Source organism: Equus caballus, chromosome 1 (assembly GCF_041296265.1).
Source record: "Equus caballus isolate H_3958 breed thoroughbred chromosome 1, TB-T2T, whole genome shotgun sequence".
NCBI lineage: Eukaryota > Metazoa > Chordata > Mammalia > Perissodactyla > Equidae > Equus > Equus caballus.
This window is the reverse complement of record NC_091684.1, coordinates 57,249,607-57,277,303: the sequence shown is the minus strand read 5'-3', so window position 1 is coordinate 57,277,303 and position 27,697 is coordinate 57,249,607. Positions and strand designations below refer to the sequence as shown.

At 37.2% G+C, this 27,697-nt stretch overlaps 1 protein-coding gene and 1 long non-coding RNA gene across 3 annotated transcripts in view; one reads left to right on the top strand and one right to left on the bottom strand.

Annotated features, from left to right (window-relative positions):
* Positions 1 to 1,051: 1,051 nt before the first annotated feature.
* SIRT1 (sirtuin 1) lies at positions 1,052 to 27,697 on the bottom strand. 2 transcript variants are annotated; one of them, XM_023643979.2, is made up of 9 exons: positions 27,214 to 27,697; positions 25,949 to 26,065; positions 24,497 to 24,738; positions 23,059 to 23,211; positions 11,211 to 11,358; positions 10,365 to 10,444; positions 9,131 to 9,317; positions 6,823 to 7,386; positions 1,052 to 3,156 (listed from the first exon to the last, which is right to left on the bottom strand). In XM_023643979.2, exons 1-9 carry the CDS (start codon positions 27,611 to 27,613, stop codon positions 2,828 to 2,830), a joined length of 2,220 nt encoding a protein of 739 aa, XP_023499747.2. In that variant the 5' UTR covers positions 27,614 to 27,697; the 3' UTR covers positions 1,052 to 2,827. The 2 variants fall into 2 exon arrangements, with proteins under 2 accessions (XP_023499747.2, XP_014588585.1); XM_014733099.3 differs by lacking the exons at positions 24,497 to 24,738; positions 25,949 to 26,065; positions 27,214 to 27,697 and adding an exon at positions 11,851 to 11,975 and having other exon boundaries at positions 23,059 to 23,198.
* LOC138916139 (uncharacterized) overlaps positions 27,060 to 27,697 on the top strand; it is a 30,414-nt gene continuing 29,776 nt past the window's right edge. The window contains exon 1 of the long non-coding RNA XR_011422917.1: positions 27,060 to 27,217. This is a non-coding gene — a long non-coding RNA (uncharacterized lncRNA). The remainder of the gene's footprint in view (positions 27,218 to 27,697) is intronic.

The window sequence follows — 27,697 nt, the reverse complement described above, 5'->3', positions numbered from 1 at the left end:
CCACTCCACACAGATCTATTTGTAAGCGCAATCGTGTTTGCAGCTCACCTGTCTTAATTCAGTAGTGATTTTAACCAACGGCTGTTGTTCAGACTGATTGAGAAAGCAGAACCAAGATACGCCTTTAAGTTGGCATGAAATAAAACCAGAATGATTTGTAAAACACACCTAAATTAAGAGTCCCTGTCTTCTCATAGAGTCCACTCATAAAGACCATTCATTAGAGCTAATTTCTACTAATAGATTTTTGGTGTTTCTTACAGATGAGTTTTACTGCATTTAGTTCAACAAAAAAATCCTAAATCAAAGTGCCATATGCCTAGGGCAGTGTTGCCCTAGAAAAGGTAAGGTGAGCTCACTGAAAACAAGCGCAGATGGTACTGTTCTCAGTCTCTTCCCACTCCCCAACCTCTTTTGCACTTTGGCCATCCAAACTCCTTATGGTAGTTTTGTCACCCTATTTCAGTAGCTCCCCACCCTTGCCAGTGTTTACTATTTGATGAACTATTCCTAGAGATAAATTCGGAATAGTCTGTTTTATCTAAGTCTACCCTCCCTTTTAGGCCAGCTCCTAGGAATGGTGTTAAGTGCAGAAGGGAACTCCCCTCTTCCTTTCCTTTCTCAGCCCTTGCTATATTTTTGAATCACCTGAGGGCATTTTTTTAATACTATGCACAGGCCCCCCCTTATGCCGATTAAATCTCTATCTCTAAGAGGTGATGCTCAGGTTAGATATACTTTAAAAAAACTCCCAGGTGATTTTTAATAGTCCCAGTTGATGGCCCCTCAAAAGTGGGTAGAGGTCATTAGACCATTTCTCCTTATTTCTGCTAGCATCCTACGATTGAGTTTAAGGCTTAGATTTATCTATAAGGAGAAGAGAGGTTTTGCTGTACCAACTGCTACAACTAGCACTGTCAGTGTTTGGTTAAGTACCATTGTAGTTAGTTATAAGTGGAAGACATGTAGTACAACAAAGCATCTAATATAACCCTCAAAGCTATAGAAAGTTCTACAAGATTTTAAAATCTCATACCTTAAACAATGTAAGTTAACAGAAAAAAGTCAAATGACAATTTTAATAGACTTTAAAACAGTGTACAAGTATAAAACACTGGTTTTGTATTTCAAAAGTTGGAGGAAGATATCCAGTCATTAAACAGTCTACAAAACATATGCCAGTAAGATTACATAAAAGACTATGTACAATATAAAAAGAGCTGAAAACAGTCTTCACTGTAAAAATAATTTAAAACAAATTCTTCAATTTAAAATATCATCTATAGCACAAACACACATCATGCAAATGGTAAACTAAATATACTGCATTCTTTAGTGTAGCCGAATAAATTCAGATTGAGACATCTTTTACGGTAGAGAAATGTCCATTCAATAAAATTTTTTTCTCTGGCAGTAATGGTCCTGGCTGGGTATTTTATCCTTAAAGAACAGCTATGTTTCAAACTTTTTATTTAATTGTAATAAATACTAAACATAGGAATACTTTGTAATTTGGGAGTAATGCTGGGTAAAGGTCTGGAAAAGAAATGCTTACTGTGCAATTTTATAAAGTATGAACTTTTCTGAAAGGCTAGAAGCTTCCACAGTTGAGAAAGTTGATCTCTAGTTTTAAGGCAGGCTAAGCTTTTAAATAAAGACAGACACGTTATAGGAACTAGGTTCATTCATTAACTGTTCTGCTGTTACAAGCTACATCATGTTCATCTCCATAATACTAGGCTAACAGTTTGGTGTTTATTACACCAAATCCTCCCAACAGGAGACATGTACTTACTGGCTGAGTTATAATTGACATCTTATTACTTTGGAACTGTATAATCAGGGGCCTGTTGCTCTCGTCATTAATGGAAAAGAAAAGCAGCAGTCCAAAATATTACACTCTCTCCAGTTGAAGTACCATTATTATAGATTCATAAAGACTTTGCATATTCACACCTTGGCAGTTTAATACTTGTGGGAAAGGATCAGTGCATGCTCTACCACAGTGACAGGTATTTAAACAATGGCAAATATTCTCAAATTAAGGGGACCCAGACAGGCACTATTGTTTCTAAAGCAACTGAAACGTTTCCAAAGCATTTATTTGTTTTTCAGGTTAGTTTTATGAGCCAATATAGACATTACTACATGTCCACAGGAAGTACAAAAGCCATCTTCATTTGAACAATACAATATTCCTGAAACTCTTAGCACCAAGTCTTACTTTAAAAAGCTAAGACAACTGAGTGCTCTCCCACATAGTGTTGACTTCCCTCTACTCACATTGCATGTCATGAGATTTTTAAAAAGTTAGCTGCCACAAGTTTTTGAAAATGCCAGTGTTTAAAAATAGGTAATTGTGCTAATAAAGAATCAAAAGTTTAGCAGAACAGAGATTTGAGGGTTACAAAGAAAAGTGTGAAAATACCATTCTTTGGTCTAGATAAGCTGTTCCCTTTACATTAATTTAACATTCCAATGGCTTTTTTGAAAACTTTAAAATGTTGAAACTTCACTAGGCAAAAACAAAATTATATATACAGATGGATGTATCATACAAATGAACTTTTAAAAGAAAGTCTTGACCAACAGCTGATTAAAGATACTTAGTACCTTTCTTTTAAAAAAAGTTAGTGTTGAGTGTACAAGTACAGAAATAAGGAAGTTAAAAATTACGCATGAAAAAAACAATCTAGTTTACCAGCCTATAAATATTACACCTTTCTGGTTTCCTTGCTCTATTGAGTTCACAAGTAAACATTCATTTTGACATGCTAAAAGTTCCTAATGCTGGTGGAACAATTCCTGTACCTGGACAATTATTACATTATGATTTGTTTGATGAATAGTTAATGTCCGTTGCTTCCTGTTTCGTGGATATAGTTTCATTAACTGCCTCTTGATCACTTCCATCAGCTCTAAATCCAGTTCCTCCAGCTCTCTCATTAACATCAGCATCATCTTCCAAACCATTGTAGAATTCTTCAATCTCACTTTCATCCTCCATGGGTTCTTCTAAACTTGGACTCTGGCATGTTCCACTATCACTATTACTGCCACAAGAGCTAGAGGATAAGACATCTTCTTCAGAGTCTGAATATACCTCAGCGCCATGGAAAATGTAACGATTTGGTGGTAAAAACAGATACTGATTACCTGAAATACAGTAAGAAATGAGAAGTAAGTTATTTCTAGTTTTTTAAGACTAACTTGGTCTCACTGGGCAGTCTGGAGTAACTGTAGGTTCCAGCTCTGCCTCTTGCCTAAGTATCATTACTAGAGGCTATTTCTAGTGTTTTTAAAAAACAAGCTATCAACTAAGTGCTGGGTGCAAATCTTAGTTCTGCCACTCACCAGTTTTGTAAATTAGGGTGGTTATCTCTCTTTGCCTCAATTTTTCTCACCTAGAAAATGAAGTAATTTTCACAACCCTATGAAGTTAGTGTGAAAAAATGCAAAGAATCATGTTGAATAAAGGTTACTTAACGAACTCCTTTGAACAGATTTGATGAGATGAAGTATCCACAGCTCAGCCTGCATTAGATAAGGTATATTCAATGAACATGAATTGGCTTATCTAAAGCACATACTATGCTTTCAAAAGCATCCTCATTAAATATTTTCACTTCACTTTGCCTGCCTATTATAACCTAAAATTAAAATAGTTTGTCAATAACGGCTTCACCACCTATTCAAAGTGTAGTCTGTACACACTAGCATCACCTGAGTGTTTGTTATAAATTTATATTCTTGGGCCCCACCACCCATCTACTGAATCAGAATCTATTTTTACAAGAGTCTTATACACACTGAAGTGTGAGAAGCACTGATCTAGCATTGGACTTGAACTTCAACCCTCTCCCTAACTTGCATTCACAGTATAAGATTTGACTTGTGATAGTAAGGAGAGTTCCCTCCCTCTCTCCCCTAAGCTATGGCCCCCAGGTCAAGAGCACCTTCTCTAAGATGTTCCACTCTTAAAAGCATCGGTTTGAAGGGCTGGCCCCATGGTGTAGTGGTTAAGTTCACACACACTGCTTCGGCAGCCCGGGGTTCATGGGTATGCATCCTGGGCATGGACCTACGCACAACTCATCAAGCCATGCTGAGGCAGCATCCCACATATGAAATAGAGGAAGCTTGGCACAGATGTTAGCTCAGGGACAATCTTCCTCACCAAAAACAAAAAACGAGAAGAAAGAAAATCTATCAGTTTGAGTCCAGGAATACTACTAAAGTTCTTAAAAATCACAATGTAAACAAAAGAAGCTAAATTAAATTTGACCAAGCTGAGACTTTTAAGAGAATGGGTGGGAACCCTAAACATTAATGATGAAATGTTTTCTACACTGAAATTCACAAGAACAAGTAACTTCTAACTTAAGTCTGTTTTCACATGTAATGACAGATTCACAAAAGCCCAACTACTACACACTTGATCTGGAGTACATGCCATCTACCAAGCCGACCTAAGTTTCTCTTCAAAATAGCTTTCAAACTTTATTATCCCCATCAAGACCCAGTTTTCTGGTCTGAAACAACCTAATATATGTGACAATTCTGATCTGAACCCACAAAACTGATTAATCCACTCACAGATCACAAATTGCAGTGTGAAAACCACTTACTTCCTTCTTTTTCAAGAGAATACATAATATTCTTCAGTTTTCTAAGCCACAACTATTAATTTTCATGATCAGAGGAGGGTGTCAAGTACTTGTATTCTACCTGCTAACAGAAAATAGGGCCATCTCCTTTGAATCACACCCGCTTAGTCTTTTAAGGAGTCCCAACACAGGTTGTCTTCCACTTTTCTTTCTATAGTTTTGGCCCATCTTCTAAAAAATGCTTTGTTCTGCTCTGGCCCCCCCGAAGAACTGAATAATCTATTTCTCAGCCCAAATACCCTACACATGTCTAGTTTTGCCCCTTTCTTGGCAACCATCAAGACAGATTCAAAGCTTACCTCATATATGCTCCCACTTCCTTTTGCCTTGACCTCACAACAGAAATAGTGGCAAAATAAAATGAGTAAAGCCTAGTGGTCATTTGGTTTTAACAGCTACAATTTTATACCCTACGTCAGTTTTCTTTTTAAATTCTCACAATGCTATCAAGTATGTGCTATTTTCTTCCCATTTTACAGATTGGATTAAGAAACAGAGATTAAATGACTACCCAAGGTAGATCTGAGACAGCTCAGGTCTAATTCCAAAGCCTGCACCTTTAAGGCCTAAATGAGTAGAGTAAAACCAAAGTATAATACCAAAGAGACTGCTCCATGTTTAATTTTCGTTTCCTGGGGCAAAGAGTTCTTTGTGTGTGACCCATCTGTCAAAAAGATATTCAAAGAAAATCCCCAGTGCAAAAAGTCTTCCAGTGCATACAGAGACCTTGTATATGGTAGAAACTTGTAGGGGCCAGCCCCGGTGGCCTAGTGGTTAAAGTTCAGCACACTCTGCTTTGGTAGCCTGGGTTCGGTTCCCAGGAGCAGACCTACACTGCTCTGTTAGCAGCTGCGCTTCTGCTGGCAGCCCACATACTTAGAAAGAGATAGAGGAGGGTTGGCATGAATGTTAGCTTGGTCAAATCCTACTCAGCCAAAAAAAAAACCATATTACCTGACTAAATCAGTAACAATTTTTCTACTTCTGACTTGCCACATTTGCAAACATAAGCATTCTAATGCCTTTTCTAGTTTCCCCTGGGAAGACTTCCCCTACTTTTAACTCTCTACTTATTGTTCAAAACCAAAGTCAGGAGTTAGATTTTCTGGAAAGCCTTCTATACCTAAACCCCTCCAAGTAGCCTCTACCTTTTTTTAACATCACCTATTTTTTAATCACCTATTTTTATAATTATACACAAAACATCAGTAGTTTGTTGTCTCTCCAGAACTTGCTACAATGCTTACTATGGAAAAGGCCCAAAGGCTTATTCGACTGAACTAAAATTCATTTACAGCACATGCTTAGAACTTGTCTAAATTTGTCAGTTTTCACCCTGGATGGTAAATGGAGTGGGACTTAATGTTTAAGTCATACAAGACTGTTGCTTCTTAGTTAAAGAGCGCATGTTTTTTATTTTGATTAAATTAAAATTTTTTGCCAAAAATGCTGCTTGGACTTAAACACTGATTTCCAAAAAAGTGATTTCATCTATGTTAATTTAATACTAATTGGTAAAGACTTCCCATATGTCAAAACAGGGTAGATGCTATTCCTAATATTCAGTGGAGAGGAATCGGAGATTTTCTAGATCTGAGATAACACAGCACAATGGTTAAGAGGATACGCTCTGAGGATAGACAGGAATCCAATCTGGCTCTTCCGTGTCCCAGGTGTTACTTTGCATGGGATACTTAACCTCTACTGTACTCAGTTTTCTCACCTGTAGCAGAGTAGTAGTAATAGTTCCTAACTCATGAGATTAAAATCAGATAATGTGTATAAAACAGCTGACCCACAGTAAGCACCCAATTCTCAGGCATCATTTCTACCCGCTAAAGCTCTCACCAGACAACAGCATAGCTCTCAATATTTCTGTTTTCTTTTCAATTTAGTGCTTATTCTCTAGAAAAACACAAGGTATAGGGCACACTTTATAAATTAAACACTATTTCTCCCCCATACTATGTAAGATACCAGTGTTTATCGTTCTCTAGCTTAAATTCTCAACGTTATAGTTTCTCTAAACACAATCAACTGTTACATTCAGCTGCATAAAGCTACCCTGTCAACTAACCTGCCAAAATTGCTCATTTCTTGGAAATATCTTGTTACAATAATTATGCCTTTAAAATGGCTCAACAGCCTTTCTTACCATCAAGCCGTTTACTAATCTGCTCCTTTGCGAGTCTAGCTGGCCAGCACTTTCTTACTGCTTCAGCAACTGAAGTTCTTTCATTTTTCTCCCCAGTATCAGAGCCAACATTCTTCAAATACGGACTTCCCAACCGTTCAGTAACACTTTGAAAGCTCCTAGTAGATGTCTGTACTTCCTGTGATTTTTCTTCCATACAATCTTTTGATTTGGACACATCTGGATCATCAACATTACTCTTTGTTGCTTGGTCTAAAAGTGTGACAATCACGGACGAATCTGGTGGTGAAGTTCTTTCTGGTGAACTTGAGTCTTCTGAAATATTAAGAGGTGTGGGTGGCAATTCTGACAAATGAGCCAACTCTCTTTGTGTTCGTGGAGGTTTTTCAGTAATTTCTGAAAGCTTTATAGGGTTGCAGCAAAGTTTGGCATATTCACCACCTAACCTATGACACAATTCATTAATTATGACATCACAGTCTCCAAGAAGCTCTACATCAAAATGCAGATGAGGCAAAGGTTCCCTATTAATTAATATCTGAGGCACTTCATGGGGTATGGAACCTAAAAATAGGGCAAAAAATAAAAGAAAAAGGGAAGGGAAGTAAGCTAATAAAACCACAACAAACACACTATGCAAAAGTCTAATATGCTCCTCATACCAAAAAAGAAACCCACCACTAATACTTAACCAAGCCATTACATTTCATCAAGCTAGGGAGTAAAAAGATGAGCAGCTAAGCATCTTTTGTAAAATTTCAGGTTCTGCTCCTGTCACCTGGTTACTCCTGAGCAATCTTTTCAGACTTTTCCATTCTGTACCTCAATTTCCTTGTCTGTCTATTGGGGATAACAACAGTATTTGTCCACCAGGTTGCAGTGCAGATCAAATGAATCAAAATATGTCAAATGCAGAGAAGAGTTCTTGACACATAGTGAGTTATTCTACTGAAATAGCTCCTGATAAAGAGAGTGAAAATTCATACAAGTCTATTCTCCACTATTATATACTTGTTTACATTTTTTAAAAATTACCTCTGCCTATCCCCAACACACTATTATACTACCCCACAAAAAGCTCTTAAGAATTTCTCTGCCTTGGGGCCAGCCCTGTGGCTTAGTGGTTAAGTTCGGTGTGCTCAACTTTGGTGGCCCAGGTTCAGTTCCCAAGCACAGACTCATGCCACTTGTTGGCAGCCACGCTGTGGCAGTGACCCACATATAAAATAGAGGAAGACTGGCACAGATGTTAGCTCAGGGTGAATCTTCCTCAGCAAAAAGAAAAAAAAAGAAAAAATTTCTGTGCCATACCTCTAAAGAGAAAAAAATAACTCAAAAATAAAGGAGCTTATACAGTAGGTTTTCATGTTTTGTTTAATTACAAATTGTCCCATATTCTCCTTTAATAGAATTTCACAGCTATTTAGGATTAAACTGCTAAAGCCACCATATATGGGATAAGGAAAAGATGCATAATTGGAGATTTTAACTCCATTTTTCTTCCAACTATTTACTCTGGCTGCCTATTTGATTGCTGCTGTAGGGGTCTAATTTCATTCTCTGGTTAAGGGTTTGATATTCTCTCCTGTCCTCCTTCCCTCACTTTTTAGGGCACACTTGAAGCTACTGAATGAGTCCCTCTATCTTCCTCTCTCTTGCTTCCTCACTAGAGGGAGAAAAAAGGTAGTATGAGAGCATGTATTACAGAAATATTCCTAAGAAGAGTAATAGGGACTTAAATTGTATTTGAGCATTTTTATACACACAAACACCCTCTGGGTAAAGCAGATCCACATACAATAATTATGACAAGGCAGGACTGTTATTCTTAGAAAAACAATTATTTTGAACCCCAAAATTCTATCTTAATGAGTACATTACACTTCCACCAAGCTATACATTTGAACTTACTGAACCTGAAATCAATTAAATTTGAAAGATCAACAACTATAATCAAATAAAGATAAAAAATACATAGATTAAGGGCTGTCTCCTAGGTGTATGTAAAGTAACTCCTGCCACATTAAAAAAACATTCTGTTGAAAAATTTAAGTTGAACTGTTGCCCTTTGTCTTAATTTTTCATATACATTAGAATTTGACATTACTTCTGTTTTGACAGCCCTCTCCCTCCACCAAAATGTCAGATTAACCAATCTTCATTAATAAGAATGTCACCTAAAAAACAAAGTTTGGCTCTTCACCACTTTTAACCAGAAACAGAATAAGAGCACTGGAGTCTATTCTACAGACCCACAACTCAGGGCACTACATATACAAATGTTCACTCAAGATCCTCACCCACTTACTTGGAATTAGTGCTACTGGTCTTACTTTCAGGGAAGACCCAATAACGATGAGGAGATCAACTTCATCTTTGTCATACTTCATGGCTCTATGAAACTGTTCTGGTAAATTTTCACCAAAAAAAACAATCTCTGGTTTCATGATAGCAAGTGGTTCATCAGCTGGGCACCTGGGACATCGAGGAACCACCTGTGTGTTCCAGATTTTGGTTGAGGTAGGGAAGAGAAGGGAAAGCCCAAGTTAGAAATAGTCAACATTTTCACACTTCCTAAGAATGTATTCAAAGTTATCCAAGAAAACAGAAAAGCTGTGGATAAAAAGGGAAAACTGGATACAACCTAAATGTCAATATCAACTGTCAATAACTGGTTAGTTTATTAATATACAAAGAAATACAATGTTGCTATTATATCTGTAGACTTACATTTGATATTCAAGAGTTCACTGTCTATTAAAGAAAAAACCAGCATGTATATGTAGGTACATACATGTACACACGAGACTTAGTCCTTTAACAAAGTTTGTAAGATAATGATTCCATTTTAACATGCTGTCCTTCTCTCATAATTACAGTCATGCATTGCTTAATGACACGATACATTCTGAAAAACGCAGTTAGGTGATTTCGTCGTCATGTGAACATCACAGCGTGTACTTACACAAACTTAGGTGGTATAGCCTACTACACACCTAGGCTATATGGTACCCACATGGGACCACCATCATATACTGTGTTCGTTGACTGAAACATCATGTAGTGCATGACTGTATACGATTAACTATACATGCAGCTAAACACAAAGAATTTATTTCTGGGTGGTTTTTATTCTCTGCCATATTTTCCCTTATATTTTTTGCTAGTAATTTACACGAAATACTTTTATAATAATTTTTTAAATGTTTTAAAGTATTACCACAACTATCTTAAGATTCCAAATCTGAAAGGCACTACAAAGGGAGAGTAAGAAGAAAAACTAATACTGCAACACTTTATGATCTGGATTTTTATTTTAGGCTTAGTTATTAAGGAGCCCATTTCATCATTTTAGAGACATTATGCAGCAATGTTTTCAACTTAAAGTATTGAGAGGTTCTTGTGTAACTTCACCAGAATTCCCAACGATAATACTATTCCTGGATCTTTCTGTATCACATAAATACTTTCAGAAAAAAAAGGATTTGGAGGCAAAAGAAGAAACAGATCAGAGACATCCAAAAATATGAGTGATAAATTACCTGATTAAAAATATCTCCTCGTACAGCTTCACAGTCAACTTTGTATTTACAAATCAGGCAAGACGCTGTTGCAAAGGAACCTAAAACAACCAACATAGGTATGCTTTATTAAAGGAATGTTTTCATTTCTTAAACATCACAAAGGTTATACTATAAAGTTTGACATCAGAAAAGTTAGTGAATTTTAAAATTTTAAGAGACTCTATGGGAGCATCCGGGTGATGAAGCATTAAAATAATTATATAGATAATAAATAAGGAGAGGATCCAATCCTCAATTGCTGAGAAACTGATATAATGATGCCTCCTAAAGCAACTCTTTTCAATAAAATAAACCAACTCCTCCAGGGGTAAAACTCTGCAGAGGTGGAAAGTTACAATTATACTAGCTTAATAATTGTGTTTTAAAAACAGTTTAGATACATAAGAAAATGGTCTGTTCAAACTTGTTATTTTAGATTGAAAGTCTTTTAAATTTGTGAAACCTGTACATCTCAACTACTCAATTTCTTTGGTTTCCTAAAATAAAGATGTCATGTTTTTTCATACATAGCTAACATTACTTTTGTAATCTAAAAAGTTATTTAAAAGAATTTAATGGAATGCAATTGCTACATCTTTTGAAATTCAAAAGCACATTAATATCTGACTTTTTATACAAATAAGTGTCAAGGCCAATACTTCTAGTTTCATTGTTTTGCATTCTACTTTTAATTTATCTACAATTGGTCAGATAACATGATTAAATAATACGGCTTAATCTTCATTCCTGGATGGCAGCCCACTTTCTAATCCTAATTTTTCCTATAAAACTAAGTAACAGAAAGCAATTCTGAAGTTTACTAACCGTGACACTGAATTATCCTTTGGATTCCTGCAACCTGTTCCAGTGTATCTATGTTCTGAGTATAGTTGCGAAGTAGTTTTCCTTCCTTATCTGACAAAGCTATGAATTTGTGACAGAGAGATGGCTGGAACTGTCCAGGATATATTTCCTATATAATGCAAAAGGCAGAAAAAAGATTAAAGAAATACGTGTAACAGATGTTATATGTTTAGGTTTAACAAAAATCTACCAAATGATAATCCCCCATGTATAAATAATTTAAAAACTACATGAGCATCTCAAAGCATCTAAATGGATGCAACACACACCTACAAAAGATTATTGCTATAATATGTATAGCAATTAGTGAACTGGGCCCCTTGAAGAAAAGGATAAAGTCAACCCACAAACATAATAGATATTTTAATATAAGTCAGAAGAAATACACACCTTAGGATATATCTAATTTTTACTGGCTGCAAATTCAGAGTTTTTTCTTTTAAACGGGGAAAGTTTAAACTGAAATGAAAAATATCAAAGGTATGGTGACTTCTAAAACTAAAAAAAGGCACTGTCAACATAATATTAAAAATTTTTGATTCATCATTTACTATAAATATCAACCTGTTGGAAGTTTAAAGCTAAAGTTTTAATGCCTTACCAAAATTGTTTTCCTTCCACTGCACAGGCACATACTGGTATAGTAATGAGTTGCTCATGAATGTTGAGTTGCTGGATTTTGTGTGTGTGTTTTTCCCCCCAAATAATGCTTCAATGCTGTTTCTTCTTTAAAAACAAAGAGTTCAGATATACACATGGCAAAAAGATCAGAGAAAAAGTATCAATTTTGGTCCTCTCAACTTTTGACAGTGTTTTTATTAAATTTCATTTAAGTGACTATGGCAAAGGAAGTTTATTCTGTTTTCTTTAAAGTAGTGCTACCTACACTTCCTTACTATTCATTACAGCCTCTAACCTATTATAATGCTAGCAAAAAACTAGACACAACCATATGTCCATCAATAGGGGACTGGTTGTAGAAATACAGTACATCCATAAGTGGAGTATGCAGCCATTAAAATGAATGAGGGATGTCTAGATGCACTGACCTGGGAGATGGTCCATGACATGCGTGAAAAAAGCAAGTCAGTCACCAGTGTGTATAGTTTGTTATTGTTGTGTTGTTATTAAGCAAAAATGGAAATTATATGCGCATGTATATAGATATATTCATATAACATAAAGTCAGGAAGCATACAAACAAGCCATAAACAGAGGTGGGGGAACTTTCACTTCTGATATCATACGAAAAAGTTTAATAAGATTATGGATGACTTTTAACCTATTTAATATTTCAAATTTAAAAAACACTATCTACAGGGATACCTTTTTGGTAAAAATACTAAGCAAATCTCATAACTATCACATACATGTCCATATGCTGCTAAAAATTTGTGTTATACAAAAATCCAAAAATTTTGTCTTATTCAAATTTTTATGAATTTCATGGACAACTGTGCAATTTAAGAAACAGACAGTGCATACAGAAAGAAGTAACAAGTGAAGAGCATATCAAAACTAATGTTTATAGAAAACTGAAAGCCACATTATGTTTTGAACCATTGGGTTGTGCTCTATTAAACACTCAGGATGCTTTGTTCTAGTACATTCACGTTTACATTCAGAGGATTAATCACAGAATTTTATTAAAGCTCCCTCTGGAAATAGCTGTTAAAATATTTTAACAAGTATCAGAGTATACTAGGCAACAGATAAAATAGGATTTAAAGTAGTGAGGAAAGTGATAACAGCAGGCCAAATGTAGAACAAGAACAAATGACTACCTCTGGAGCAGTGTCAGGGAGCCAGAGAACCGAGACTCCAAGACTCCACCCTCTTGGAATGAAGGTTTGTGTGCCTTATCATCCCCTGCCCCCCTTTTTAACGGGGGGAGGAGGTAAAAAGCACAAAGATGTGTGGGACACTAGATTCAGCTCTACACAACAGTTCAGGGTAGTTTAGCCCTTAAAGTTACGAATCCATTCCTGTAGTTGGGGATAATTTGTGAAGAATTTTTTTGTATTATTTTATAAGGCTTTTATGTGTTAGAACCTAAGTGATCGGAATCTTGACTTTGTCTATTTTATTTCAAATATGCACTGGACCATGTCTGAATCATTGGATTTAAAAACTATGTTCAAACTAAGGGATATAATCTGAAATAATGAAAAAATTACTCTGGAAGAACCGTTTTAATAGAAACTATTCCTACGTCAGGTTCTTAACATGAAAAGTTTGCTAAAAACCAAATGGCTGGGGATACAACTTTCAGATAAAGTATGGATTAATTCTTCCTGTGACATGCTACTCTGCTCTAAGACAGGCCATCGCAAATCTGAACATCCTAAATCCTATTAAGGAACCAATCATGAGGGCCCAGAACAACTATGTGGGCTGGGCCATTCTTTTACTGCCACAGGGATCCTTACAGATTTGAGTGGAAGCAGAGCTGGGACCAAAGGCTCAAAAATGCTATTAAAAAGACACGTTACTTCCACACGGCTGTGTCCAGAAAGATGCAAACGATCCAGTAATTGGTCATAGGCAACCAATGTGGTCAAAACTAAACCTTAGAACTATCTGCCATAGTGAGTCTTCATGCAGAAATAATGGCGTTCCTCCAGAGGAGGCTCTCTGCTTGGTTTCTTCCCCAAATTTCTAGCAATATGAATGAGACCCCAGGCAAAGGCAGGAGTGTTAAAGGACTCATCAAAGTTTGACATGCCACTATTTGCTGTTATCTCCTCCTCCTAGAGTAAACAGAGGGGGGCAGTAAGCAGAGTTGGTAAGAAACTAGAAGGTAAAGTCTCCATGCTGCCAAAAAAGAGAAGTAAAACTGATCCATCCTGGTAAGGAAAATCCTCATAATCCCTTGTCTGGTTTCATTCATTCCAAAAAACCACACTTGAATAGGCTACTCAATATCCTACCTAAACAATACTTACAAATTAGTCACCTGGCAAAAAAATTCAACTTCTTTTGTTTTTTTTTTAAGTCTGGTTCCCTGAGGAACTCAAGGTTCAGCAAACTTTTTCCACCCAGGGACACCACAGAGTCAATATTTAAGGCTTTGTGGGCCATACAGTCTCTGTCCATATAGTCCCTGCTGCACCACTCAAATTTTCCACCATAGTGCAGAAGCAGCCCGAGACAATATATAAATGACTGAGCATGGTTGTGTTCCAATAAAACTTTACTTACGGTCACTGACATTAGAACTTCATATAATGTTCATATGCCGTGAAACACTGTTCTTTTGATTTTTCCCATCCAATTAAAAATTAATTCTTAGCTCAAAGGCTGTACAAAAACAGGCAGTGGGCCACATTTGGACTAAGGCCAACCCCTTTACTAATTTAATACAAGAGAATTTCAACTAGTCAAGCTATTAGTTACCACTTAAGGAACTTTCAATATGTACCAGGCAAAACAGGAGCACTTTATTATAATGCTGTAGACGAGGCTGAGGGCTGGTTTCTACACTTCAGAGGGTTGTAAAGGAAAACAAAGAATATACGACCAAGCTCCCATGTGGTCACAAAGGTCACATTTACTTCCTGGCCTTACACAGAAAAGGTTTGCTGGTCCTACTGTAGACATATATATCCCCATTTTGCAGATGAAAGCTCTAAAGCACAGAAGTACAAGTTATAGAACTAACTTGCCAAAAGTCACAAAAGCCAGTAAGTGGCAGAGCTGTTATTCAAACCCAGTTTTGATACCACAGTGCAGCTCTTAACCACTATGCAATACTGCCCTTTCAATTTTTGATCCCTCAATCTCAAGTTTCCTTTTTTCTTTTAGGCTAAGCACCATTTCATTAGGGTACTACAAACGAGTCCAGTAAGTACACTTCATTTTGCACTTCTTCATGGGATTGCTGGAAGCTGGAATTCCAATCATCCTCTAACATAAAAACACTCTTCAAGAACACATAATGTTGGCCAGGCCCGTGGCCTAGTGGTTAAGTTTGGTGCGCTCCACTTTGGTGACCTAGGCTCGGTTCCTGGGCATGGACCTATGCCACTCGTCAGCAGCCACGCTATGGCAGTGACCCACATACAAAATAGAGGAAGACTGGCACAGATCTTAGCTCAGGGCAAATCTTCCTCAAGCAAAAAGAGGAAGATTGACAACAGGTAGCAACAGACGTCAGCTCAGGGTGAATCTTCCTCAGCAAAAAAAAAAGGCAAAAAAAAAAAAACATAATCTTCCCACAAATAAGTATAAGCAAAGGATCCCGATGGAATAAAATAGTTAAGAACAGATGATCTAAACATATACACGTGGCTAGTAGTAAAAAGCAGTTATCCACACTAATAAAAACAGAACACTAATATGATAATGAAAGATGCTAATTTTTTATATTAAACTGATAAAGTTTTGACTGCCTTGAAAACAACTCTAGATAGCCATTAATAAAAAACTGATTTAGTTGGTACAACTATAAAACAATACTATGCAGCCTTTCCTTAAAAATGAGGTATATCTGTTAAGTGCCATTATGAAACTATTTCCAAGAATATTAATGAGAAGATAGAGAAAAGGGTGTGTGATTCATTTTTAAAGTATTACTAGAAACTTAATACCCTCCCCTATACACACACAAAGAGGTTTACTTTTTTTTTTTCTGGAAAGCTACCCAAGAAAACATTTTACCGTGGTAACCTCTGAGAAAAGAGATTAAAGGTAGGGAAGACAGAAGGGAGAGGCAAACTGCTGTTTTGTACTGTATGAATTTCTTTTTAAACAACACACATTACATACTTTTTAGAAAATATTTTAATCCTAATAATATACTGTGGAGGGTTTTTTTGGGGGGGGGGGATGGTATGCTAAATCATCCTTCACATACTTCTGATGGGAGTACATTTTACTCAACCTTTCCAGGGAGCAATAAAGCAAAACACATCAGGACCTTTAGCATTTGTTTTCAGGAATTTATCATAAGAACATTGGAAAACATACCAAAAAGGACAATTATAGCAACACTATTTGTAATAAGATAAAGTAAGAAACATCTAAAACATACACTTGCAGGATTAGTAAATTACTGTATACCACTTGATGAACATAAAAATATATCTAGCTCTAATACTATACTTATATTTGTACACATGTAATCCACATACGAAAAGGTATTAACACATTTGTCTTCAGGTGAACAAAACTGTGGCTTTTTTTTGGCTCACATTTTTTGATTATCAGGTAATGACCTGGTTTTAAGATTCCTTAACTTTATAACTACATAATCTGGTATTTTTTGTACATTATCATTAAAGTGATAATTTATTGAATAAATAAAAAGATACAGTTTTGGAATTAAGTTCATAAAAATTCAGTTCATATTTCTCCCTGTACTTACTTTTTCTTGAGTTTTAATAACTGGGGGAAAGAACATTCACTGAATTCAATATGGGATAGCAACCATACTGTTTGAACAGTCTTTTTTTTTTTAATTCTTTTATACATCCTCGGTTTCACCTTCACTGACTCAATACACCCACTCATTTTTATAAACAACATATTTCAAGTGAATTATTTTAGACTCCTGAGAACCATGACCACAACTCATTGTCAATTTAAGCCCTTATTATGCAGGAGGATAACAGTTCAGAACACGGATATACAGCTTTAATGTTGGCTCTAACTGTTCTTGTGTAAAAGAATTCAAAGAGGTACCACAGCTAGGCACACTGTAATACACTGGTTCTCAAACCGGGAGCAATTTTGCAGGGGACTCTTGGCAATGTCTCGAGACATTTTTGAGTGTCAAGACTGGGGGTAGGGATGCTAATGGCATTTAGTGGGAGGAGGCCAGGGATGCTGCTAAAGATCCTACAATGCATAGGAGAGCTGTTCATAGCAAAGAATTATCCACCCCAAAATGTCAGTAGTTGAGAAATTGCTCTAATGAGCCAGTAACCTTTTTAACACGCCTCTCCATTACTTGGAATTTCCAGTCTAAATCAAATCTAAGTTTCTTCCCAATAATTATATACAATCAATGGCTTGATACATGTGTAGAAATTCTTTCCTTCCAAAATGTCTAAATTTCACCAGTAATACTTCCTGTTTTCATGGCTTCATATTAAATTTATTTTCTCTCATAACTACCAACAATCAAAAACTATCTTAATGATGGGGCTGGCCCCGTGGCTGAGTGGTTAAGTTCGTGCGCTCCGCTGCAGGCGGCCCAGTGTTTCGTTGGTTCGAATCCTGGGCGTGGACATGGCACTGCTCATCAAACCACGCTGAGGCAGCATCCCACATGCCACAACTAGAAGGACCCACAACGAAGAATATACAACTGTGTACTGGGGGGCTTTGGGGAGAAAAAGGAAAAAAATAAAATCTTTAAAATAAAAAAACTATCTTAATGAACTTTCTGCCTAGTACAGCAACTAGTAGGAAATTTTAAGTTATGAGTATTTTATTCATGTAATATTTTAACAATCTAGTAAAATATAACAATATTTACATACCCTCCCCATCCTCCATTTCTGGATACTACGCTTCATTCTTTGTCCTTACTAATTTCTCCTGAAACTTTTCCCTCATTATTCATTTTTACATCCAAATTAACTCAGTCTCTCCTACCTATTACTATTAAGTGCTACTTCAGCAACTACAAGCTTTCTTTTAGGCAGTTCCTAATGTGAGAATGAAAGTACAACAGTTCTATACGAGTAACAGTTATAAAGGTTAATTAATTTATTTAGCTCTTACCATAACTTATAAGGAAACTCAGGAAAGGAATTAAGCAAAATTAAATTTATATAAACAAGATTAGAAAAGGCTGCACTTTATAAATGACTGAATTTATTTTTTCACTTTATTAACTAATAATAAAAACATGCAAAGTTCCTAAAACTTTTAGGGAAGTGGAAAATGCTGCCCCTCCAACCTTTTCTTCTCCCAGGTGGTATAAAATCTGTACACAGTGGTTAAGAACATTAACAGTTAACAGTATACCATTTTTACTGTAATTCACATATTTTATTTTCTCTTATGCACTGTCTAGATTTCTATTAAGTGCATTTTTAAAAGTTCTTGTAGTTTGTCTCTATCAAAGTAATTCTAAATTGCTTCTACAGATTCTTGCATGTCAAAGCTGGTTTAAGCTAAAAATGAATACCCAGTTTGTTCATTAGATAACTAAGGTTACAATCTTTCTCAACCTTGCTATTCCTATTCTCACTTACCACACTTTTTCTAAGTGTCAGGTTACTACTTTACCAGGCAATTTAGTATATACTTAAGTAACAGGGAAAAATGTTGACAAGGTGGTTTGGGCAACATGATTTGTTTCCCCTCAGAACACAGAATTTACAGCAAAAATCTTGTGAGCATTATATAAATGCACCAGTGAATTAAACTTTTATAATAAGATATAAGACCACAGTAATTTCTAGTTACCTGCTGGCCTTCTAAGTGTTAACTTCTGCTACCTAGAGCTATTATAATGCCAGTGTCCTAGGTCCAATTCAGGAAACCTATAACTAAGTGCTATTTCACTGGTCTTCAAAATCAGGAAGTAGTACCACTAGCAGCAGTATGTTAAAAGAGTAAATCTTCATTAATTCATAATCTGGTAATTAAGAAAAATAAAACCAAAGAAACTAACTTTACATTATTTATTCAATTCAGTTTGAACCAGATGTCTCTTCTAAACGCTAGATAAAAATAACCATCATTACTGCTGATACATGAAGTGTTCAAAGTTTTCCTAAGTTTCAAGGTGATTTTTGGAAAAATTAAAAATTCTTTTAGGAGAAAGCTCAGCTAAACGAAATTAGAAATGAAAGAGGAGAAATAACAACGGAGACCAGAGAAATACAATGGATTATAAGAGAATACTACAAAAAACTATATGCCAACAAAATGGACAAATCTAGAGGAAGTGGATAAATTCTTAGACTCTTAGAACCTCAGAAAGCTGAATCAAGAAGAAACAGATAATCTGAATAGGCCAATCACAAGGAAAGAGATTGAAACAGTAATCAAAAGCCTCCCAAAGAATAAAACCCCAGGACCAGATGGCTTCCCTGGGGAATTCTACCAAACTTTCAGAGAGGATTTAATACCTATCCTGCTCAAGATATTCCAAAATATTAGGGAAGATGGAACACTTCCTTACACATTCTCTAAGGCCAATATCACTCTGATACCAAAGCCTGACAAGGACAACACAATAAAAGGAAAACTACAGGCCAATATTGCTGATGAACAGAGATGCAAAAATCCTCAACAAAATTTTTGTAACCTAAATTCAGCAATACATCAAAAGGCTCATACAGCATGGTCAAGTGGGATTCATACCAGGGACACAGGGATGGTTCAACATCTGCAAATCAATTAACGTGACACATCACATCAACAAATTGAGGAATAAAAATCACATGATCATCTCAATAGATGCAGAGAAAGCATCTGACAAGATCCAACAGACATTTATGATAAAAACTCTTAAGAAAAAGGGGATAGAAGGAAATTACCTCAACATAATAAAGGCCACATATGACAAACCCACAGCCAACATCATACTCAATGGGCAAAAACTGAGCGCCATCCCCCTGAAAACAGGAACAGGACAAGGATGCCCACTATAACCACTCTTATTCAACATGGTGCTGGAGGTTTTGGCCAGAGCAGTTAGACAAGAGAAAGGAATAAAAGAAATCCAAACAGGGAGTGAAGAAGTGAAAACTTTCGCTGTTTGCAGACAACATGGTCTTATATACAGAAAACCCCAAAGAATCCATCAGAAAACTAATACAAATAATTAACAACTACAGTAAAGTTGCAGGGTGCAGAATCAACTTACAAAAATCAGTTGCTTTTCTATACTCTAATAACGAACTTACGGAAAGAGAACTCAAGAATACAATTCCATTGACAATCACAACTACAAGAATGAGTACCTAGGAATAAATTAAACCAAGAAGGTGAAGGACTTATACAATGAAAACTATAAGACATTACTGAAAGAAACTGATAACGACATAAACAGATAGAAAGAGATTCCATGTACATGGATTGGAAGAATAAACATAGTTAAAATGTCCATACTACCTAAAGCAATCTACAGATTCAATGCAATCCCAGTCAGAATCCCAATGACATTCTTCATGGAAATAGAACAAAGAATCCTAAAAGTCATATGGGACAACCAAAGACCCCAAATTGCTAAGGCAATCCTGAGAAAAGAGAACAAAGCTGGAGGCATCACAATCCCTTACTTCAAAATGTACTACAAAGCCATAGTGATCAAAATGGCATGGTACTGGTACAAAAACAGGCACCCAGATCAATGGAACAGAAATGAAAGCCCAGAAATAAAACCGCACATCTACGGACAGTTAATCTTTGACAAAGATGCCAAGAACATACAATGGAGAAAAGACAGTCTCTTCAATAAATGGTGTTGGGAAAACTGGACAGCCACAGGCAAAAGAATGAAGGTAGACCACTATCTCATGTCATACAGAAAAACTCAAAATGGATCAAAGACTTGAAAATACGTCCTGAAACTATAAAACTCGTGGAAGAGAGGTAGTACACTCTGACATCGAACTTAAAAGGATCTTTTCAAATACCATGTCTTCTCAGACAAGAGAAACAAAAGAAAAAATAAACAAGTGGGAGTTCATCAGACTAAGGAGCTTTTGCAAGGCAAAAGAAACTAGAATAAAAAACAGAGACAACCCACAAATTGGGAGAAAATATTTGCAAATCATATATCGGACAAGGGTTAAACTCTGTAACATATAAGGAACTCACACAACTGAACAATAAAAAACAAGCAGCGCCATCAAAAAATGGGCAGAGGATACGAACATTTTTCCAAAGATATACAGATGACCAATAAACACATGAAAAGACGTTCACCAGGGAAAGGCAAATCAAAACTACACTAAGATACCACCTTACGCCTGTTAAAATGGCTTTAATCACTAAGACTAAAAATAACAAATGTTGGAGAGGGTGTGCAGAAAAGAGAACTCTCATACACTGTTGGTGGGAATGCAAACCGGTACAGCCATTATGGAAAACACTGTGGAGATTCCTCAAAAAACTAAAAATAGAACTACCATACACCCAGCTATCCCACTACTGGGTATCTACCCAAACGACTTGAAATCAACAATCCAAAGTAACATATGCACCCCTATGTTCATTACAGCACCATTCACAATAGCCAAGACATGGAAACAATCCCAGTGCCCATCGACTGATGACTGGATAAAGAAGATGTGGTACATATAAACACACAGACACACACACACACAATGGACTACTACTCAGCCAGAAAAAAAGACAAATTCATCCCATTTGCAACAACATGGAAAGGACCTAGAGGGAATTATGCTAAGCGAAATAAGCCAGACTAAGAAAGACAAACACCATATGATTTCACTCATATGTGGAATATAAACAAACACGTGGACAAAGAGAACAGTTCAGTGGTTACCAGGGGAAGGGGGGTGAGGGGTGGGCACGAGGGGTAAGGGGAGCACTTATGTGGTGACAGTCAACAAATAATGTACAACTGAAATCTCACATTGATGTAAACTATTATGAACTTAATAAAAAAACTTCTCTTAGTAGCCTGAAAATTTTCAAATTTAGTTTTCAGTTTTAGCAATTAAGTCATATCCAAGAAATTTTAATATAATTTCCCATTTTACTTTAATTCCTATTTATAACCACAGTTGGATGAAACAAAGTATTTCTTTAAAGATAGACAGTTTAAACTACCACCATTTATTCTGAATTTGCAGAGCTTTTCCTATCATTATGTAAATAGACGACATGGTTTGAAAGTAGCTGGAGTCACCCTTTAATTAAAATTCAGGTTCATCTAATTTCTAGATTCACCAAAAAGTAGTCACTAATACAAAAGACCTTTTCAAATATACTAAAGTTTAGCAGTAACAATTATATAATTTCTTTCCACAAGACTAAACTATAGGAAACAAAAGTTTTCTACTGGCTAAAATCTCTTGGGCATGGGATAACATAGTATCAAACTATACTCTAGAGCAGAGCTGCCTAATAGAAATATAACGGGAGCCATGTATGTAATTTTAAATTTTCTAGTAACCACATTAAAAGTGTGAAATTTTCGTAATTTATAACCCATTAGCAAAAGTATTATTATTTCTACATATAATTAATATTTGTTAATATATAAGAAATAAAGTTAATAATATTTCTATTTTTCCCATACTAGGTTTCCAAAATCTGGTATGTCTTCCATACTTGCATCACATCTCAAGGCACTTAGTAATCGACAGCCCCATGTGGCTAGTGGCTTCTGAACTGGACAGAGCAGAACACAGCAACCTTAACTAACATGCGACCTAAGAATCTTCTCCACCCCTAATTACAAAATTTTCAGGCACATCCTCATGTGTTAAAACCTGGCCACTATGAAACATATCAAAGCAGATGTTATAATTTTATGACCCATAAAAAAATACTAAAAACCAAAACAATGATGTTCCTTCACATGGCCTACCAACCTCTAAAACAGTCTGGATAATGTAAAGGCCATTACTGAAGTGCAAATTTCAAAAAATGAAATAGCCTCTTCTTTGAAAATAAGCTCAATCCTAAAATGAAGAAAAGTAAATGACAGTCCCTTTTGTGAAGAAGGGAATTCTAACTGAAATGACTTTTCAATGCTCTTACTCCACTACAGTACTGGTACCCAATTTTCCAGTAAGCTTTGGAAGCCTGAATGTGAACAAAATACTTTTTCATGAGTGGAGGCCAAAGAGACAAATAGAAGAGTTCGTAGTACCTTTGCAAACTTGAAGAATGGTCTTGGATCTTTCCTGAAATATTCAATATCAAACATTGCTTGAGGATCTGGAAGGTCTGGGAAGTCTACTGCAAGGCGAGCATAAATACCATCTCTTGACCTGAAGTCAGGTATTCCACAAGAAACAGAAACCTGAAAGATGCACGGCATAATTCGTACCATTACATCTTCCACCTCCACCTTTATAATTACTAGTTTCTTATCATGCAATTAGGGAACAGTTGAAAAGTATTTTAGTTTGAAACTTCTTTTTGGGGAAGAGATATACTGCCCTACTATAATTTCAAATAGAAATAAAACACCCCCAAAACAGCATAATTAAATCCACCATATATTCCATTCATAATGGGGTAAAGAATTTTCAGTCAGGCTAATTTTAAACCTTTAAGCATTTAACCAATAAATTAAAGCAATTGCAATTTGAGAAGGCAGTAACTATTTCAAATTATTTTAACTAGAAAGCAGGCAAGAATTTCTATTACAGTCAAGTACTTCCAAAGAAATCTCTCATCTGGTCAGGCTTCTTCTACTACTTCAAGAACACTACATTTCTGTATTTACTTTAAAAACTATGCTGTACAGTATTTTGGCTCTTAATTTTTAAGAACAGATTTAGACACTATGCTTTTTCTACAAATAAACTGTGACATTTCAAATAGGGATTTCAGAAGTTATCTTTTCGTTTCACAACTTTACCAGAGTTGACTCCACTTCGACCTCAGAGTAAAACAGACTTGTCTAAATCACAGCTGGGAGCAAAGCATAACTATTCTTGGTGATCATTTAAGATTAACTTACACCATCCCTTAACTCAAAAGGGCAAAAAGCAGGACTGAATTTTACTCCAGCAGTTGCCATGGTCACTAACATACAATACACGATAGCCTTAGGTAGCTAGTTCACTGCAACCCTAAGTGGGGCAACTGAAAAATGTCAAGCTACCACAATCACATCACCTTAATTTAAAATGGAGGGGAGGTAGGAATCTGTTACCTTCCCAATACTAACTTCTTCACTTGTGAATACCAATTAGGTTCCTGGTTTCCCTAGGAAGATCAAACAAATACCCAATTTCTCCATCAGACCCTGAGACACTTTAATGCACGCAGAATTCCCTGCATCTCCTTTAGGATCTGTGGTATAATGTAGGCAGAAATCCTGCCTTAACTCCACTTACCTACTGTGCTAATAAAGAAAAAGAAGCAAATCTTTTTAACGTTGTTGGAGAGGTTCTTAAAAAACTGGACCAATTTAGCAACTGCTGCTACATTCACTTTTTAGCAGTTTCCAAACACAATTGCCCATTATCACCTAAGGATAAATTCTTCTAAACCAGAAAAATGTTTAATTGGAAAAGGTGTAAGAAAAAACATACACCACCTCCCCCTTTTACTAGTGTTTTATACATCTTACATACCCCAGCTCCAGTTAGAACTATTATTTTCTTGCACTCTTGCAGTAATTTCACAGCATCTTCAATTGTATTAATATCTTTTCTTTTTTTCCTTTTTGGTGGTTCTGAAAGGATATTAATAACAATCTGCCACAGTGTCATATCATCCAATTCAGGTGGAGGAATTGTTTCTGGTAGCAAATCTTTAAGAATTGTTCGAGGATCTGTGCCAATCATGAGATGTTGCTGAACAAAAGTATATGGACCTATATTAAGGAGGAAAAGATTTACATCAAATCCGCTTCTGAGGAATTAAAAATCTCATTTATTTTCTGAAGTAATGAATTAGCAATCTTTAAGGTTTTTTGCAAAGTAAGAAAATGCAATATAAAGGTATTTCATTCTCACAGCATCTTCAAAGCTAATGCTACACCCCAATGAAATTAGGGAGGAGATGAAACGAACAACTGGGCCTGTCCCTTGAGCTATAAAACACCAAGTACGTATTTTGAGAGTCTAACTACTAGAATTCAATTTCTATGGTTAAAATCTAGAAAAATATACCATAATGAATAACAGAAGAATGTACAAAAAGGTTCTACAAATCAATATAGGAAAGATCTTACCAGTCCTGAAAGCCCATACTATTTATCATTAAAGACAAAAAAAAAAGAGAAATATATAGATAAATATCTTGTTAAATTTTTCCAGCAATAATCTTCAATTTGATCTTAACTAATCTCCCAAAATGATACACACAATACTGCTATTTTTTACCCTGAAATTTCTTAGATCCGTTTCCTAGCTTGAGAAAACCAAAATACAGTCAGTAAATATTATAGACACCAAAGAGGAATTAATCATCACTATGTTTAAACAGTTGCAGCATTTTTGAAAGATTGAGAGCTGATTAAGAAAAAGATCACTTTCAAGACGGCCATGTTATAACTTTGGTATAAAAATCTGATAGTGTTCTTTACTTCAAAATAATTTCCCATTTCATCCACATACTTAATAAAAATTGACCTAGCACAAACTACATGCCAGGCACTTTTCTAGGCACTGACAAAACAGTATACCAATCAGACAAAAACCCCTACCCCCATGAGGCTTATACTCTAGTACAGGAAACAAGACAATAAAAAAACGTTAAGAAGAAAAATTTAAAAGGGATATGAAGTGAGGGAACCGGAATTAGAGCATTCCACACAGGGGGTATATGCGAAAAGGACACCAGGTGTGAGAAGCACCGGGCTGAGAAACAGCAGGGCCAGCTTCCATGGGCCAGAGCTCTTTAAAAATGAAAACAGAACAAAGCTAGACTTTCCCTAGAAACAGAAGCTGACATTAAATCTCAGCAAGCACTAAAGAACCTCATCACTGGGTTATAAGAGGGCAGAGAATTATACTTTTAGTTGGCATAAAACTAGAATACAAAGAAAAAGACATTTACTCTCTAAAGTTTTGAAACCATACCTATCCGTGGCCTTGGGGTCCAGTCACTAGAGCTTGCATGTGAGGCTCTATCATCCTCATCACTTTCACAAGAATGAAAACCGTTGGTGATTATTTCATCACCAAACAGAAGATCATCTGCAAAACACACCAAAAGTAACTCGAGCCTGCTGAAACAATCTGCATCTAAAATGTATGAACATCTACAATGCTTATGATGCAACGGTTTTCACTGAACAAAGCACTTAACATTTATACAGCCCGTGTAAAGAATGCCCACTAGGTCAGCTTTCACAGTTCACAGGAGCAGTATGTCCTCGTCTTTAGGGATTCTGCCCAGAATCTAAAAGTTTCAGTTCATCAAAATCTAGAAATAAATTAGGTCTACCTAATCAAAACACAAAAAGTAGTAATCTAGTTAGATTCAATTTATCGATCACAAATGGGAGTTCATGAAACTTGTCAAATAAAAATTTACCGAAAAAGTCGTTCAAAGGTAAGTACAGCAATTCGCACTTCTCTTATGTAACACTAAGCATACAAAGATATCTTTGCATTATTCGTTTCCCCTAGTAAACTGTTTCTTGAAATCAGGGGTCGCTTTACTAATCCAGTCCCTAATGCACACGCTGTTACCTTTACAGACGGTCAAATGGTCTATTGAATACTATTAACTGCACCACAGTAGGGTTCTCTCTTTAGGTAACGTCTTTATGCTGTTCAAATTTTGCAGGCTATGACTTTAGAAATAGTTTTGCTTTTTAAAATTTAAAACAAGTTTAAAAATAAAGACCAACTGCACTGTTACCAATTGTCAAAAGTCACCAATTGCACAGGTGTCAGTTTACAAAGACGAGTGCAAAAGGTCGATGCAACGGAGAGGCAAAAGTTGCAGATTTAAGTGTGCCAGGGAGGCCGGGGGTAGGAGCAAACGATGTTTAACAAAAGTAATATGTTAAAAGAGTAGGAGGAGAGAGAAACTTATTTTAAAACCGACTGCAAGAGCTTCCCGGCCCGGCGGCTGCGCAAAGCGCGAGGGCGCCGGGCGGGCCGCGGACTGAGGGCAGGCGGGAGAGGCGGGAGGGGGCGAGTGCGCGGGCCGCTCCCGAGCCAGGCCAGCGGCCCCGCAGGCGCGCAGCGGAGCAGGGCCGGGGTTGGGAGGGGGACGCCACCGAGCCAGCCCCGAGCCTCCAGCCCGCGCCAGAGACCCCCCGGCCCCACACCAGGAGGGGCCCCGGGAGAGGGAGGAGGGGATGCGCAGTCCCGGCCGCCCGCGCCCTGCGCACCTCGGTACCCAATCGCCGCCGCCGCCGCCTCTTCCTCCTCCTCGCCTTCGTCGTCGTCGTCGTCGTCGTCGTCGTAGAAGTCGTCGGCCGGCGGCGGCTCCCGGGACAGGGCCTGTAGGCCCGGCCCATTGTCTCCTCCGGTCGCCGCCGCCTGGGCCTCCCGCTCCCCGCCCGCCGCCGCCGCCGCCGCCGCCGCCGGCCCGACCCCGGCCGCAGCCGGCACCTCATGCTCGGGGGCCGCCCCACCGGGCTCGCCCGGGCTCTGCCCGAGGCCGGAGCCGTCTCTGCGCGGCCTCTTGCGGAGCGGCTCCCCGGCGGGCGGCGACGCGGCCTCCCTCTCGGCCGCCACCGCCGAGGGGGAGCCGCCGGACTGAAGGGCGAGCGCCGCCTCGTCCGCCATCTTCCAACTGCCTCTCTGGCCCACTCCCTCGCCTCCTCTGCTCCAGCTCGACTCGCGGCACTGGCGCCCCCGCGCCTCCGGCTG